This window comes from Procambarus clarkii, chromosome 9 (genome assembly GCF_040958095.1).
Source record: "Procambarus clarkii isolate CNS0578487 chromosome 9, FALCON_Pclarkii_2.0, whole genome shotgun sequence".
Taxonomy (NCBI): Eukaryota; Metazoa; Arthropoda; class Malacostraca; order Decapoda; family Cambaridae; genus Procambarus; species Procambarus clarkii.
The window spans coordinates 15,641,645-15,659,221 of NC_091158.1; the positions used below are offsets into that span (position 1 = coordinate 15,641,645).

The 17,577-nt window shown below is 46.4% G+C and overlaps 1 protein-coding gene across 3 annotated transcripts in view; it reads left to right on the forward strand.

Moving 5' to 3' along the window:
- The window catches only part of LOC123766208 (protein sax-3), a 175,110-nt gene that overhangs the window by 140,680 nt on the left and 16,853 nt on the right, over window positions 1–17,577 (forward strand). For all 3 annotated transcript variants that reach the window (XM_045755176.2, XM_045755177.2, XM_069321170.1), the window contains 4 exons: window positions 12,869–13,019; window positions 13,148–13,275; window positions 13,509–13,606; window positions 17,004–17,172. In XM_045755176.2, the coding sequence (XP_045611132.2) occupies window positions 12,869–13,019; window positions 13,148–13,275; window positions 13,509–13,606; window positions 17,004–17,172 (546 nt within the window). The remainder of the gene's footprint in view (window positions 1–12,868; window positions 13,020–13,147; window positions 13,276–13,508; window positions 13,607–17,003; window positions 17,173–17,577) is intronic.

Sequence of the window (17,577 nt, forward strand, 5' to 3'; positions counted from 1 at the left end):
GGCTCGTGAAAACGCAACTGACGAACGGCCGATATTTTGGGCTATCGGAGGACCTGACCGGAAAACGAGACGAGATACGGGTCCCCCCATTGTCTGGGGGTACAGCTTATTCAGGTCCCTCTATGCCAACCTTCCCCAGGATGCCACCTGCAACAGTTGACTAGATCCCAGGTAGCAATTTACTGCTAGGTGAGCAGTTGCATCAGGTGTAAGGAAACGTTCCCCAAACGTCTTAGTCCTGCCATGGGAATCGATCTTGGGATCATTCGGTTGTAGGCAGACCGCTGAGAACACCGCACTACTAGACCACAAGACGCTCTAGATCAATTCTCACGACGATCACTGAAGTAAAAATGATTCGTGTTAGGCCTAAGGCCTATTTACCGCGAGAGAGTCTTTAAACCCATTTCAATAGCATATAAACTAACCAGCAAGTAGTTTGTAGTATACTTTAGTAAACTTAAGAATACACACATACTTGCCGAGAAGCGGACTACTTCCGATACATCAATTATAAAAATGACGATTAGTGGAAAAAAAATAAACAAATACAATTATACACTCCTACTAATCAGAATCAGTTGGATGAATACTGCATACATTGCCCCCATTTCTGCATTGTTGATGATAATTATTTAGGATTAATTGATGCTTTGGTCCGACCAATACCAAATGTCCCTCGGTGACTTTGAAATATGAGACGTGTTGATGGCATCACTGCCCGCTGCGCCGTGTGGATATTTATTGTCCAGTTTTACATTGATGTGGTATACCATTATCGGAGACGGGAATCATATTGTATTATCGGTGACAGGAAGCCTCGTAGGTATATGGAGGTCCCTCCTAGGTACAGGCGGGAGGCTCTCCGTCCGGGCACCCATTCCGTGCTTTCCTAAACCTGACTGATCGAATGTCCCAGTTTTCATCCACTTGGACATTCCATTAGTTAGTGAATTCGTAATCAAACTTTACTATTAGAAAAGTAGCACCACTCGTCAGACACTAATGGACGAGTGGTTCAAGAGTGTTCAGACACTGGTGGACGAATGGTCCAAGTGTTCAGACACTGGTGGATGAGTGATCCAAGAATGTTCAGACAATTGTGGACGAGTGGTCCAAGAATGTTCAGACACTGGTGGACGAGTGGTCCAAGAATGTTCAGACACTGGTGGACGAGTGGTCCAAGAATGTTCAGACACTGGTGGACGAGTGGTCCAAGAATGTTCAGACACTGGTGGACGAGTGGTCCAAGAATGTTCAGTCACTGGAAGAAAGGTGGCGAAACATGAGTGATATATTTCGTCTTGATTAAATATGTGGAACTTATTGTGCTGCACGAACTCTCATTTTGAGAGCTTCTCCCACGGTCTCGCTTGATGCAGGTTGGCGTTCAATCCCCGACCGTCCAAGTGGTTGGGCACCATTCCTTCCCCCCCCCCCAACCCGTCTCATCCCAAATCCTTATCCTGACCCCTTCCCAGTGCTATATAGCCATAATGGCTTGGCACTCTCCCCCCTGATAGTTCCCTTCCCTTCCCACATTAACTAGACTTGCAAAACATGTATGAAATGCTGAAAATTATGATGTGCTATGATGATGAAAAGTATGTGAAGCCGAGATGAAATGATGTGTTATATATATAGTTGCAATTTGGTTGTGAACAATGTATATAATTGCAGATATTGCAATTAACATTTTCCTCGAGACTGACAGCCATAAAATGAACAAATCTACAAGGACCGTGATGAGGCTTCGAACCTACGTCTGAGAGGATCCCAGACGCTGCCTTAATCGACTAGGCCACGACATGGTCAAAAGAATTGCAACCGGGAGTTCCACTGGACTCACACGGATCCTGCAGCCTCTCCGAGACATAAACCAGGGTTTTACACAATTCCCCCCCATGCACGTAGGCTCGAACCCTCATCACGGCCCTTGTGGATTTGTTCATTTGATGCATCACGCTATTGTGATTTGTGTGTGTGTGTGTGTGTGTGTGTGTGTGTGTGTGTGTGTGTGTGTGTGTGTGTGTGTGTGTGTGTGACAGACATTAACCCCGCCATCGTTCACATTTTGAGATGCCTCAGAGCCTCCGGGTTGTGCCGAGATATATATAACACATCTCGGCATTATATAACACATTATACGACACTATAATGTCATTGTCATTGACCGTATCTACATGTTATCATTTATTGCCTTAAGCAAACACTGGGATCTCTACCTACATTGGCAACAGACTCGCGATCTTCTGATTGGCTGACTTTTTGCCCCTTATTTATAGCTCTACGTTACAACAACGTTTCAACATTTGTGCAATATCTTGGCTTGATATTTTGAGATCTAATATCAACAGCTTATTCAATCAAGTGCACACTCACCTAAGAAATATAAGAGGATTTCAGTCTTCAAACACATCCTTGATGGAGTGAAAGGTAAAATTTTGTATTGTCATCAATCTTACCTTATTTTTCAACAGCTTTGTCGACGAATACATCTCCCTCCTTGGGTTAAAATGTGTCCCCGGGTTGGGGGGTTGGGTAAGTCGTAGTTCAGAGCTAACTTTGTGAACTCTCCCTCTCTTAACACCCTCCGTCTCAATGATCTAGGTGGAGCAGGACCTCCACTGACAGCGTCTCTCTTAGTGATGCAGGTGGAGCAGGACCTCCACTGACAGCGTCTCTCTTAGTGATGCAGGTGGAGCAGGACCTCCACTGACAGCGTCCGTCTTAGTGATGCAGGTGGAGCAGGACCTCCACTGACAGCGTCTCTCTTAGTGATGCAGGTGGAGCAGGACCTCCACTGACAGCGTCTGTCTTAGTGATGCAGGTGGAGCAGGACCTCCACTGACAGCGTCTCTCTTAGTGATGCAGGTGGAGCAGGACCTCCACTGACAGCGTCCGTCTTAGTGATGCAGGTGGAGCAGGACCTCCACTGACAGCGTCTCTCTTAGTGATGCAGGTGGAGCAGGACCTCCACTGACAGCGTCTGTCTTAGTGATGCAGGTGGAGCAGGACCTCCACTGACAGCGTCTCTCTTAGTGATGCAGGTGGAGCAGGACCTCCACTGACAGCGTCCGTCTTAGTGATGCAGGTGGAGCAGGACCTCCACTGACAGCGTCCGTCTTAGTGATGCAGGTGGAGCAGGACCTCCACTGACAGCGTCTCTCTTAGTGATGCAGGTGGAGCAGGACCTCCACTGACAGCGTCCGTCTTAGTGATGCAGGTGGAGCAGGACCTCCACTGACAGCGTCCGTCTTAGTGATGCAGGTGGAGCAGGACCTCCACTGACAGCGTCTCTCTTAGTGATGCAGGTGGAGCAGGACCTCCACTGACAGCGTCTGTCTTAGTGATGCAGGTGGAGCAGGACCTCCACTGACAGCGTCTCTCTTAGTGATGCAGGTGGAGCAAGACCTCCACTGACAACCTCCGTCTCAGCGATCAAAGTAACAATTCTAAAAGGAGCCGACTCAAGTACTGTGAATATAGCTTTGTATATTCTTATACAAAGAATAAGATTCTTATACAAAGATTCTTATACAAAGAATCTTGACTCTTGTTGCATAGATCAACCGAAAAATGTCGGGTGACACTCTAGCTCTTGAGCCCCTGCATCTATACCACTGATATTCGAGTCTTGCATTACTAAGAGTTATGAGAGCAAGGATTCTTGCATCACGAAGAGTCTTGGCAACAGGGAAGACGGAAGATTCCTTGCAGCCAGGACTCTTAGTGAGGGAAGAGTTTTTCCTTCCTTCCTTATCCTCCTCCCATTATTACTTTTTCTCACCCTTGTTTTCCTCTAAATCTTCTTACTCCTACTTATCTTTTTCTTATTATTTCCTCGTCGTTCTTCCTACTCTTCCTTTCTCGGCGTCTTCACTCCTAGACTCGGAGCCATGTCGTCTATAGACAGAACGGAAGCCAAGGCACTTGAAGTGTACGAGGCAACAGTCCCACAGGTAATCGTCTTTCCTGCTGGGTCCCACAGAGACCAAATCTTCTTCCCAGGAGGACCCTGGAGGCCTTTGTGGCTCTGGCTGGGTTATCAACAGGAGATTAAGTCCACCCGACAGTTACCTAGTTTCAAGGAACACGTGACATGGCCTCAAGGAACACGTGACATGGCCTCAAGGAACACGTGACATGGTCTCAAGGAACACGTGACATGGTCTCAAGGAACACGTGACATGGCCACAAAGGAACACGTGACATGGTCTCAAGGAACACGTGACATGGCCTCAAGGAACACGTGACATGGCCTCAAGGAACACGTGACATGGCCTCAAGGAACACGTGACATGGCCTCAAGGAACACGTGACATGGTCTCAAGGAACACGTGACATGGTCTCAAGGAACACGTGACATGGCCTCAAGGAACACGTGACATGGCCTCAAGGAACACGTGACATGGCCTCAAGGAACACGTGACATGGCCACAAAGGAACACGTGACATGGCCTCAAGGAACACGTGACATGGCCTCAAGGAACACGTGACATGGTCTCAAGGAACACGTGACATGGTCTTTTGTTTACGGTTAAGGCACGAAGAAGTAGAAGTGGGAAGAAGAAATAATGCCATAATGATTGAGTTAAGATGTTTAGGTTTTGTCATGAGAAAATGCGTGACGAATCCTGCTTCTGAATAATTTCACCGCCATATTGGCCGCTGTCTTACCGTCATATTCTAAGTGTAGATTAACAAGTTTACCTCCTGGAGAAATCTTTACCATCAGAATCCTAGACGCTATTAAGTCTTCGTTGCAGCCGCCAGGGGTCTCAGCTTGTGTTGAGCAGCCGCCAGGGGTCCCAGCTTGGGTTGAGCAGCCGCCAGGGGTCCCAGCTTGGGTTGAGCAGCCGCCAGGGGTCCCAGCTTGAGTTGAGCAGCCGCCAGGGGTCCCAGCTTGAGTTGAGCAGCCGCCAGTGGTCCCAGCTTGAGTTGAGCAGCCGCCAGGGGTCCCAGCTTGGGTTGAGCAGCCGCCAGGGGTCCCAGCTTGGGTTGAGCAGCCGCCAGGGGTCCCAGCTTGGGTTGAGCAGCCGCCAGGGGTCCCAGCTTGGGTTGAACAGCCGCCAGTGGTCCCATCTTGTGTTGAGCAGCCGCCAGTGGTCCAAGCGGCGAGTGAATGTTGGATCTACAACTGTTAATAACGCTTAATGTGCTCGAATCGCCAGTGTTGAGTGTGTTCGTGTCGCCAGTGTTGAGTGTGTTCGTGTCGCCAGTGTTGAGTGTGTTCGTGTCGCCAGTGTTGAGTGTGTTCGTGTCGCCAGTGTTGTTACTGCCGAGTGTGTTCCAACAACTAGTGGTACCAACGTCTAATTTGCCGAACACTGGAGATGGCGGCAATAATTTGCGGGAATTGCAGCGTTGTCATCGTCTAAACTGTGGAGGGACCAGTGGTGCCAGAACCCAGATTATTATCAGCCTAAATGTATATTTAATGTCCCTCATACATACACAGGGAGGCCTTGGAACGAACACATACACATACACACACACACACACACACACACACACACACACACACACACACACGTTTGAATAGTCATAACGTCGAACAACTGACGCCGTGAAAGACGGGGATGAAGAGCTAAGCTTCGACCATGCAAGCGTCTTCAGAAGTTCACAGAGGGGAAATCAGACAGTACACAGAGAATGGTTGGCAGGTTACATATAGTTGTACTGCTAGATGGCTCTCGACACGAAACAACACGATAAGTTACAAACAAATCGTGAGTGTCAGCGTGACGAGGAGTGGCAAGGCCCCACAGGGCTCAGTGAGTGACTGACAAGGCCCCCACAGGGCTCAGTGAGTGACTGACAAGGCCCCCATAGAGCTCAGTGAGTGACTAACAAGGCCCCCATAGAGCTCAGTGAGTGACTAACAAGGCCCCCACAGGGCTCAGTGAGTGACTGACAAGGCCCCCATAGAGCTCAGTGAGTGACTAACAAGGCCCCCACAGGGCTCAGTGAGTGTCTGACAAAGCCCCACAGGGCTCAGTGAGTGACTGACAAGGCCCCACAGGGCTCAGTGAGTGACTGACAAGGCCCCACAGGGTTCAGTGAGTGACTGACAAGGCCCCACAGGGCTCAGTGAGTGACTGACAAGGCCCCACAGGGCTCAGTGAGTGACTGACAAGGCCCCACAGGGCTCAGTGAGTGACTGACAAGGCCCCACAGGGCTCAGTGAGTGACTGACAAGGCCCCACAGGGCTCAGTGAGTGACTGACAAGGCCCCACAGGGCTCAGTGAGTGACTGACAAGGCCCCACAGGGTTCAGTGAGTGACTGACAAGGCTCCACAGAGCTCAGTGAGTGACTGACAAGGCCCCACAGAGCTCAGTGAGTGACTGACAAGGCCCCACAGGGCTCAATATTTGGATTCATCCTACTCTTGACTTGCATGAACGAACTCTCATTCACAGTCCTTATCGACGTTTGCAGTCGGCGTGAAACTAATGAGGACAAAGAGCGTGGACGACTACAAGGAGGTGGTGAAAGAGTGTGATGTAGGGTAAAGGGGTCCAGGAAGTGATTATACCAGAGTTTAACTTAACTCCGCACCAGCAAATGAAAAGTAATGACGACTGATACTGGGGCCACGAGGCCGGTCATAAGACACTAACTTGGCGGTAATATATTTTTCGAGTCGAGCAGAGAAAAATACCCGAGGCACTCTTCACGCTAAAGATATAGCCTGCAACTCACATAAACCGGATAATATCAGCAGTGTATGCAACGTTATCTAACACCTCTATAAATCTGGACAAGAAATCATTTGGAATGCTCTGTAACACATACGTTAGACCAGTTCCCAAATATGCAGCTCTAGAACGGTCACATCGTCAAAAGGCCCAAAAGGCCGTGCTCTTTTATGCAGTTCACCGCCAACAACATTAAATAACGAGATGTGATAAGATCTTGAGGTTATCTTGAGATGATTTCGGAGCTTTAGTGTCCCCGCGGCCCGGTCCTCGACCAGGCCTCCACCCCCAGGAAGCAGCCCGTGACAGCTGACTAACACCCAGGTACCTATTTTACTGCTAGGTAACAGGGGCATAGGGTGAAAGAAACTCTGCCCATTGTTTCTCGCCGGCGCCCGGGATCGAAACCGGGACCACAGGATCACAAGTCCAGTGTGCTGTCCGCTCGGCCGACCGGCTCCCGAGATGATGATAACATTCGATTAAAAGCACGACGGCAGCACTGTTAAAACACTTTTTGGGTCTGGCCAGTAATTGGTTGGGTGACCGCGCGAACAGCCTCGCAGTAGGCTAGGTGGATCTCGTAATGTCTAGCAGGCTTCCTGTCCCCAACCTTGGAAAAACTATTCAAACACTAAGTGGCACGTCGTTAGGTGCGAGTATTGATGGTTTGTCTCGTTGGTGCTCATACAACTGTATCGGTGATATATGCAATATTGTATTATCTTGTGTTGCTCCCTTACCCTTTCACTCTCCCATCTGTTTCCTCAACCTTTAAGCCCCTCATCTTCCGTTTCTCTACCCTTAACCCTTTTTTCTTCCCCGTTTTGTCTTCCCCCTTTAACCTTAATCTACCTTTTCCTCACCTGTTACTTGCCCTTAACCCCCGACAAATCTTAACTCGACGTCCCTTGTATTTCTGACACTCTCCTCACTTTATTCAAATATTACGTCATGTGCTTCTGTTCCTCACGTGTCCCTCACCATTTGCCTTCCCCTTTCTTAGTTCTTCCTTCTTTTCCTTCTTTCTCTTTCACACCAATTTCTCCTCCCATCTCCCATTTTTACCCCCCCCCCCCTTTCATCATCACTGTGGCAGAGGAGAGGAGAGATTACCCCGCGTACTGGCCGCCAAGGAGCGAATATCAATGCTTCCCCCAAGATGGTCCGGAGAGTAATTTCCTGGATTTTGAGCCCCAGCGGCAGCACATCACGCTCCAACTCTCGTCCCTGTGTCGGAATGAGCAGCTGATCAGGATCACCAGCCTGACGATCCTCTACTTCTTGTATACCGAGCGTCTAGGGAGAACAATTAGTGTGGGTTTTATTTTTTTTAGGGAGTGGCGAGCGGGAATTTCATCGTCCAATCACGTTCCAGTTTCCACGATCACGTCTGCGAATCACAGTGAGCCTCTGGAAGAAGATGCTAGCCAATCAAACAGCATCTTCCAGTGTTATGAGGGAATCAGAGATGGCAAATGGTTCTAGGAATAAAAAAAAGAAAAGAAAAATATTGTGAAAAGAAAGTGAGAGAAAGTTATAAATCACAGACAGCGGCTGGTGGAGACTTTTTCATAATCTAAGACGCCTCGCGCATCTACACCCTCCTCCAGCAACCTGTCCTCTCACCTAATACGTCGAATATTAGCGGAACAGACCAATCGGTTAAGAAAATGCGACGAATTAGTCAAACTAAAAGCTCCGTAATGCTTTATACATGCATCGATCTCGATCAGTGAGGTGGGTTGCTTGGGTTGGTACGTTTGTAGTTAGAAGAAACAGTAGCATATTGTATAGTGTCAATATACAATATGCTATATGGTCCAGAGTCCGGACCGGACTCTGGTATACTTTGTATGGTGAGTACTCAATAACCAGCTGCACTATATGTAAGAGAACACAAACCCTGTCTATGTTGGAGAGACGTAAATATGTGTATTGTATATATATATATATATATATATATATATATATATATATATATATATATATATATATATATATATATATATATATATATATATATGCTGGTTAGCATTATAAAGACATTACAATCACCTTATCTGGTCGAGTGTTCAGTAACCCTCTACACTATGTGATGTCTTAACAGGTCTCTAACCCCTGTCTCTACAAGACAAAAGAAAAAAATATATGTGCTGTTTAGCATTGTAAATGAATGGCCACGTCTGCGGTCGAAAATAAATTAAATACAAAATGTTGGAGTGGGCAAAAATGAGCCTGGTTGTCATCCCAGTGATGTAACTCAAGACTGGTTGAATATTTTAACCAGAGAGAAGGTCCACAGAGCCCGCCACTAACCCACCACCAGATGAGCAAGAGTAGTCAGCACTCACACCAGCCGTCAGCACTCGCACTCACACCTCCAGATGACCAAGAGTAGTCAGCACTCACACCAGCCGTCAGCACCCGCACTCACACCTCCAGATGACCAAGAGTAGTCAGCACTCACACCAGCCGTCAGCACCCGCACTCACACCTCCAGATGACCAAGAGTAGTCAGCACTCACACCAGCCGTCAGCACCCGCACTCACACCTCCAGATGACCAAGAGTAGTCAGCACTCACACCAGCCGTCAGCACCAGGCCCCCACACCTCCCTCACTGAAGCACCTCTACACTCAGCCCCGTCTTCTCCACACACACTATATTATCGCCTCAAGAATAAAATCTTAAAGCGAATGGAAGTCCCAGTCGTCTCTTCTCTGTCCCTCTCTCTCTGTCTCTCTCTCTCTCTGTCTCTCTGTCTCTCTCCGCATGAAAGTATTCCCAAGACTGATGGGTAGTAGTGAGTCTATATTAGAAGTGATGGAGCGAGCGTGATTGTGTTTGCGTACTCACCTATATGTCCCCTGATCCCCCTTGCTTCTTCTAATCATACCAACTCGTGAAGCTATGAATGGAATTAGGCTCGTTAGCCTTCCTTTTCAGCTCATTCCATTTGCCCACTAGACATACATTTCTCTTGCACTGAAAAAGTGCTTCCTTACATCTCTCTGGTTCATCTGATTTTTTTTCCATCACATTACCTCTCGTTCTGTTTATGTTACATATTTCATTTTGTTCCACTTTGTGCATGCCTTCAAGAATTTTCTTTCGTGATCATTTTGCCTTTTACTCTACTTTTTCCAACGTGGTGAGGTCAAGTTCCTCAGCGTATCCTCGTTCTTCTGCCTTCCAACTCCAGGAGTCAGTCGTGGTGCAAACTGTTGCAATTTTCAGTTGTTTTGTGTAATTTTAGGTTAGGATTCCTCACATGGGTTCCATATTTAAGTACTTGTAACCCGTAGTTAGTGTACAACGCCCCTTGAACAGAGATTTTCAATCTCTTGCCCAACCTTATCGTTGGGCTGGTCGACAGAGCGACGGTCTCGCTTCGACGTTCAATCCTCGATCGTCCAAGTGGTTGGGCACCATTCCTTTCCCCTCCGTCCCATCCCAAATCCTTCCCATCCCCCCCGGTTCTGACCCCTTCCATGTGCTATATAGTCGTAATGGCTTGGCTCCTTTTCCTGGTAGTTCCTCCTCCCCTCCCTTCTCGTCACACTTAACAAGGTGCTAAAATTCCTAAGGTACACTATCATTTTTTTTACGAGAGACTTTATATATACTGTATTTAAAACAAATATTGAACATTGATTTCAAAAAGACTGCTTTTTAGAAGTAATGTTCATATTTATTATGAACATTCATGTTTTACCTTTCTTCAAACTTGCAATGAACAGTAGCTGTGGACCCTTCCCGGCAGACTAGGCTCCTGCCTCACAGTCTTTGAAAAACGCTGCCTTAGAAGCTGGTTTGAAAGTTCCACCAATGTTCTCCTACTTTATATACGCCGCTGATGTTACCCTGTTAACGTGTGCCTCCATACAGAAACTTGGGGTTTTATATTTAAAGTTCTTTCCCTTATACGAGTTAAGAAAGTGTCTCCCCCTTGCTCCTGCGGTAACCTTGACCACATCCCAAAGTCGTCAGGACGCAAGCTTTATGAAATATTACTTAAATTTCCCGGGGTAAATACGGGCGCAAAACATTTTTAAAAGTACACTCCATGTCTGCTTCATCACAAACTTAACATATTGCTGTGCCTCTGCAGTACAGAACAAAAATAAACATGGGAGTGTTTCAAACATCAGTCATTAGGTACTCACTGTTCAGCTCGCAGTGTGGGGGGTCTTCCTTGAATCATTGTCCTCGGGGCCCGGTTGGTCGTCAGGTCAATCAGGGTGTTATAATCGCCTCTGAAAAATAAAAAGCAAATATCTCACACTGTACGAAATAACGTTTAAGCTCTCACCAACTTGTTAAATGAACGTTTAATAAAATAAACAACTAATCAAGCCAAATTGGGACTCGCTTGTTCGTGCTTGGTGTAACCGGGAGGGAAATGCTTGTAATTTAGTTCTGCTAATTTACCCGCCTGACCAGTTTAACTTATAATTTCTTCCTTACTACATAGCAATCATTATATGGAGCATTATATATCGTTAGGACGTGTTATAAATCATCAGGAACCATTATAAATCATTATTGACCATTATTAACCATTAAAAACCATATTAACTAATATAAATCATTATTGAATACTTACGTGTGTAAACAGTCAGAGACGTGGTGTGTGTGTGTAGATTAAGGACTTCCCAAGAGGTCAAGGGTCATCACGCGTTACAGCAAACTCGCGAGATAATTATAGTGGGCTGTTGTGAACAAGGTCGTTGGCCGTGGTGCGTTGGCCCATATGCCTAGGGATAGCTAGCTGCAGAGAGTTCCTGTGTGGGGTACTGTAATCTTAGCGTGGGAGGCCACGGCAGTGTTCTAGGCCAGTAATCCCGTGGAAGGAAGCGGCCCACGCGACGACGACCCTCGACCAGGAGTGAATGCCCGTAAGACCTGTTGACTGGAATACAAGTCACATCCGACGACGGATTTTAGAACCGGCCCAACCTTACCCAACTCAACTTTAACTTCACCCAGTCGTTCCTAATACAGTCTAAATTAAGCTAATGCATCTTATCCCAACGATATATATATATGTTTTTAAGGTTTTGACAATCGGTAAAGAAACTTTGTCGAACTATGTTGTGTATGCTCCATACTCCGTTCTCTGTGGCAGCTGCCGGGACTGGCCTAGAGGGGGGACGCCAGTAAGTTTGATTGCGAACACATTTACTGTTCACGCTGAAGTAAGACTCGTGCTCACGTTTTACGTTAATTAATAAAGGTGCGTTGCTGTGCTTATGAGATTGTGTCAATATATCCAGTATTGAGTTTGTTCTGGGATTGATTCTCACGTGCTTTAATTAATTGCTCGCCTGGTGGGAAAACTCTCTCCCCCACCCACCCCAATGGAACCCCCACCCCAATGGAACCCCCACCCCAATTGGACCCCCACCCCCCTTGCGACCAAATTGTTTCACTGCACTCTTTACTGTTCATGGGCCAGATTCACGAAAGCACTTACGCAAGCATTTACGAACCTGTACATCTTTTCTCAATCTTTGGCGGCTTTGTTTCCACTTATTAAACAGTTAATGAGCTCCGAAGCACCAGGAGGCTGTTTATAACAATAACAACAGTTGAATGGGAAGTTTTCATGCTTGTAAACTGTTTAATAAATGTAACCAAAGCCGTCAAAGATTGAGGAAAGATGTACACGTTCGTAAGTGTTTGCGTAAGTGCTTTCGTGAATCTGGCCCCCATGTTATTTCGTTTCAGTCTTTTAAAATGTGACGCGGTGGCATTGAATTAAATTACAAGTTATTACATAGACATTAGACAGACGATGCATTACTTAATCTTTCTGATAAAATTTGATTCGTTTCTCTAGTTGCTTTAATTGCTAAGTTAGAGATTTGTTTTTGTCATACCTAATAGCCAGAGTTGCGTAACAAGCTGAATTTTACTGAAATAATATATTTTTTTAATTATTTGTCTTTTAAGGAATGGGAAATCATACATGTATTATGTATGATTTTATGACAACGATAATTTTCATGATAATAATTGTATTAATTATAATGACAACAGCAACTTTCGCAATAATAATACTAATAATAATACAAATAATAATACACATAAAAATAATAATAATAATAATAATAATAAGAAAGTGTCAGCCGGGTCTAATCACTCACTCTTCCTTGACAGTCTTGAGGGAGACTTTCCGCAGGTCGCCCTCAAGCCTCGGAGTGAAGGAAGGGGAGACGGCGGTGTTCGAGTGTGACCCTCCCAAGGGCCACCCTACACCTGTGGTCACCTGGAGGCTCGATAGACAGGCACTCGTCCTCCCCAGACACAGGTCAGTCCAGGTCACCTATACGAGCCTGATCGACCCCTTATACTGAAGAAACCTATTAACTCATAATGTTAATTTTAACATAGAAAGTATGAGAGGAGAGTGACATGATCTTGGTATCTGCTCCCCAGGTACCGACAGGAGGGCCCGACGCTGGTGGTATCTCACGTCATACCATCGGACGAGGGAGAGTACCAGTGTGTGGTGACCAATATGGCTGGCCAGAGGACCTCCAAGCCGGCTCTTCTTACTGTCTTTGGTAAAATATCCAAGATGGTGGAGTTTGTGTGTGTGTGTGGGGGGGGGGGTGCATATATATGTAAGAATATAAACTAATCCCCAATCCTCACATACCTATTAAATTACCACCTCCCAACAATCTCCCCCACCATTAGTCACTCTGAAAGATCCCCATTTCACTCAAATATCATTTATTACCCTACAATTATCCCCCCCCCCTCTGTTTTCAACCATGACCCTTGACCCCCCCAGAGTCGGCGCGTGTGGGCGGCGTGGTCAAGAGCATGGTAGGGGTGGCAGGTCACCCCGTAACCCTCCCCTGCTCCCCAACTGGTACTCCAGAACCACAGGTAAGGTTAGGTTAGGCCAACTCTAATGAGAAAATAGACACGGGTCATATGCAGGTTGATTGATTGATGAAGATTAAGCCACCCAAAAGGTGGCACGGGCATGAATAGCCCGTAAGTGGAGGCCCTTTTGAGCCATTACCAGTATCATTAGATGATACTGGAGATCTGTGGAGGTGCGACTACACCCTGCGTGACGGGAGATGTCTCCCATATGCAGGTTTTTGGATTGGTTCCGGGTTGCTCAGAGGTAGAAAAGGGCATTGGTAGATTAGAAGTAGACTCGGGGCAGGTACCAGAGGGCAGGCCAGTTGGGTATGACCTGCTGGATAAATAGAATTCATCAGCTCTATCCTCTAATACATCTGCAACACCCTACAATACATCTGCAACACCCTACAATACACCTGCAACACCCTACAATACACCTGCAACACCCTACAATACACCAGCAACACCCTACAATACACCTGCAACACCCTACAATACACCTGCAACACCCTACAATACACCTGTAACACCCTACAATACACCTGCAACACCCTACAATACACCTGCAACACCCTACAATACACCTGCAACACCCTACAATACACCTGCAACACCCTACAATACACCTGCAACACCCTACAATACACCTGCAACACCCTACAATACACCTGTAACACCCTACAATACACCTGCAACACCCTACAATACACCTGCAACACCCTACAATACACCTGCAACACCCTACAATACACCTGCATCTTCCCAAGGCTCGTCCCGCTTCAATCATTAGTGGGAGTTTGTTCTGCCTGACTGACTGACCTTTTTAAATAAAGTTTATCATTCCGTCATCCATGTTTCATTAGTCTCGTCATCCTTTCGGCTCCGTCATCCATGTTTCATCCGTCCCGTCACCCATCCGGGCACTAGCCAACCAAGCTCATCCACACAATTCAAGTAAATGTAACTGCGATGATCTTTTCAGAATTGAACTTAAGCGAATTATATCAATGTGCTTAAAAGCTCTTTCTTGACGAGAATACTAATGGTTGGATATTTAGTAGGATATATAATATTGTTTCGTTTAAAAACTAAAGTTAACTTTTGCATGGTAATTAACAGCTTTTGACTGTCGTAAATCAGCGTCAGAATACAACAACAAAAATGACACTGTACGAAAGTGAAATTGTTACGAAAAAAAGACAATGTTACAAAAAAATCTGTCTTTAATGATCTGTTCTGAGTCAGGTATGTACGTCACTTCCTCCCCCCCCCCCCCCCCTTGTAATCTGTTTTGATCTGGGCGTGTTGCAGATGTGTGTGTGTGTGTGTGTTCCTTGCCACACACCCGTCAGTTCTAAACAACTTTTTGACGACATTTATATTCCTGGTTTTGAGTCCTAAGCGTCATCAGGCGAATGGGGAATCGAACCAAGTTTATAGATTTCTGTTGTCAGAAACCTGAATCAATTTTTTAAGCTGTTTCATGTTCGGTGTTGCACGAGCAGCGATGAAGCGAAATGTCAAGCTCATTATTCTGTCTATAATTTGAGACTAGCACTATAACAGACAGGTAGATAAGAAGGCAGGTAGATACATAAACAGTTCAGACAGAAAGGCAGGTAGATGCAAAAAACAGGTTAGACCAGGAGGCATGTTAGTCAGGTAGAGAGGAAGGCAGGATACCCAGGTAGACAGGATGGCAGGTAGATACATTGGATACATAACCAAGGTAGACAAGTAGGACACACAGGTAAGCAAGATATATATATATATATATATATATATATATATATATATATATATATATATATATATATATATATATATATATATATATATATATATATATATATATATATATATATATATATATATATATAAAATTACTGTAAAATTTATTCATTTTCTTTCCTTATAATGTTTTAGCATTGATTTAACTTCACCCATTTATTTCTGGAGATTTGACATCATAAAAGCTTTAACGAATCATCAAATCACCTCATGGAAATAGGCATTCACTCAAGGTTCACTTCATGAATTATTCATCACCCCTCTCCCCCCACCCCTATGTAAACAGAGGGGGTGATGAGTACTTAACGTTCACTTTACGCTTATTCATCCATTACTCGCCACAACCGCACGAAAAACAGTACTCATTGCAACATACTGAGCTGAATAGGGGGCAGCTATGGACGCTCTCTGGAATAGAATGCTAAATGGTACCCAATTATAAAACATAAATGGGATATTAAGTAGAGACTTGTGAATTCCACCCACTTGGACTGGCCTGCACAACGACGACCTCGCTTCATGCAGGTCAGCGTTCGACTCCCAGAAGTTCAAGTGGTTAGGCACCATTCCTTCATCCCCTTGTCCTCATATCTCTTTCAAGTGCTATATAGTCATTCTGGCTAAGCGCTTTCGACTGTGAATGACACCTTGGAGAGGTGTCAGTCACAGACTCCCAGCAACAGTCGCTTCCATAACTTCGGAGACAGTTGTTAAATGACCCGCATTGACAGAGACTTGAGAACAACACAGACAGCCTCTTCTAAGACAGGTCTTAGACAGTCGCTTCTAGACTCCCACAGACAGCTGCTCTTAGATTCCCACAGACAGTCACTCCTAGACTTCCACAGACAGTCACATCAATACTTCCAAAGACAGGCACTCCCATATCCCAGCAGATAGTAACTTTCAGACCACTATAGATAGTCACCCACAGACCACCACAGATAGTCACCCACAGACCACCACAGACAGTCACCCACAGACCACCACAGACAGTCACCCACAGACCACCACAGACAGTCACCCACAGACCACCACAGACAGTCACCCACAGACCACCACAGACAGTCACCCACAGACCACCACAGACAGTCACCCACAGACCACCACAGACAGTCACCCACAGACCACCACAGACAGTCACCCACAGACCACCACAGACAGTCACCCACAGACCACCACAGACAGTCACCCACAGACCACCACAGACAGTCACGTGGGCTAAATTTATCTGAACTAATTTTACACCCTAGCCAGAGTTCACCCACCCAATTGACCCTTGCAGTCTCGTGTCAAGGCGGCTGTGGCCATGAATCCTCGTTACAAATTCCAACCAGCCAATCAGAAGACTGACATCACCCGTGGCACTTATGCCACGGGTGCCAGTGGCCGGCAGGGTCACGACCTGTGTGGCAGGGTCACGAACTATGTACGACCTGTGTGGCAAGGTTACGATCTGTGTGTAAATTTCTGGTTCGATTCGCTCACGCTTACGGAGGAATGCTGACGTAGTTCTCTCACAGTCCAACCACGCCTCATGGATGCCTCTGTCGCATCTCCCTGCTGAGTATAACCTCTCCGGCTTCCAGCACATTCACCTCTCTCTCCTCTCCCTCAGGTACTGTGGCGTCGGGCTGACGGGCTGATGCCGGTGGGCAGGGCGTCAGTGGGTCGCGACTGGAGCCTCACCATCAGCTCCGTCAGCACCAGTGATCAGGGCATATACGTCTGTGAAGCATCCAACTCCGCCGGGGCTCACTCGGCCAACACCACTCTCCTTGTTGTTGGTGAGTATACTCCTCCAGCACGTCCTTCACCAGTATAAGATACTAACGCCGAGGGGCGCCGATGGTAGGGAGAAGGGCAGTGAGACGCCACCTCCAAGACTTACCAAGAAGTGTGACGCCACCTCCAAGACTTGCTGAGCAGTGTGACAAGGTAAGGAGATCTCCAAGTCTTACCAAGTGAGACCTCCAAGTCTTGCCGAGCAGTGCGACCTCCTCCTCGAAGTCCTGAGGAGCAGTGTGACGCGCTCCTCGCCAAAGTATCGTTATAGTCTCGTAAGAACTACAGATTTCGTAAGTGGACATGTCAAAGTCTTGCGGATCCTGAAGGTTTCTGGAGGCGACAGAACACCTTCATCACTCTATAAAATGTATTTCCAAATTTTTCTCACCTTACGTTATCCTGCG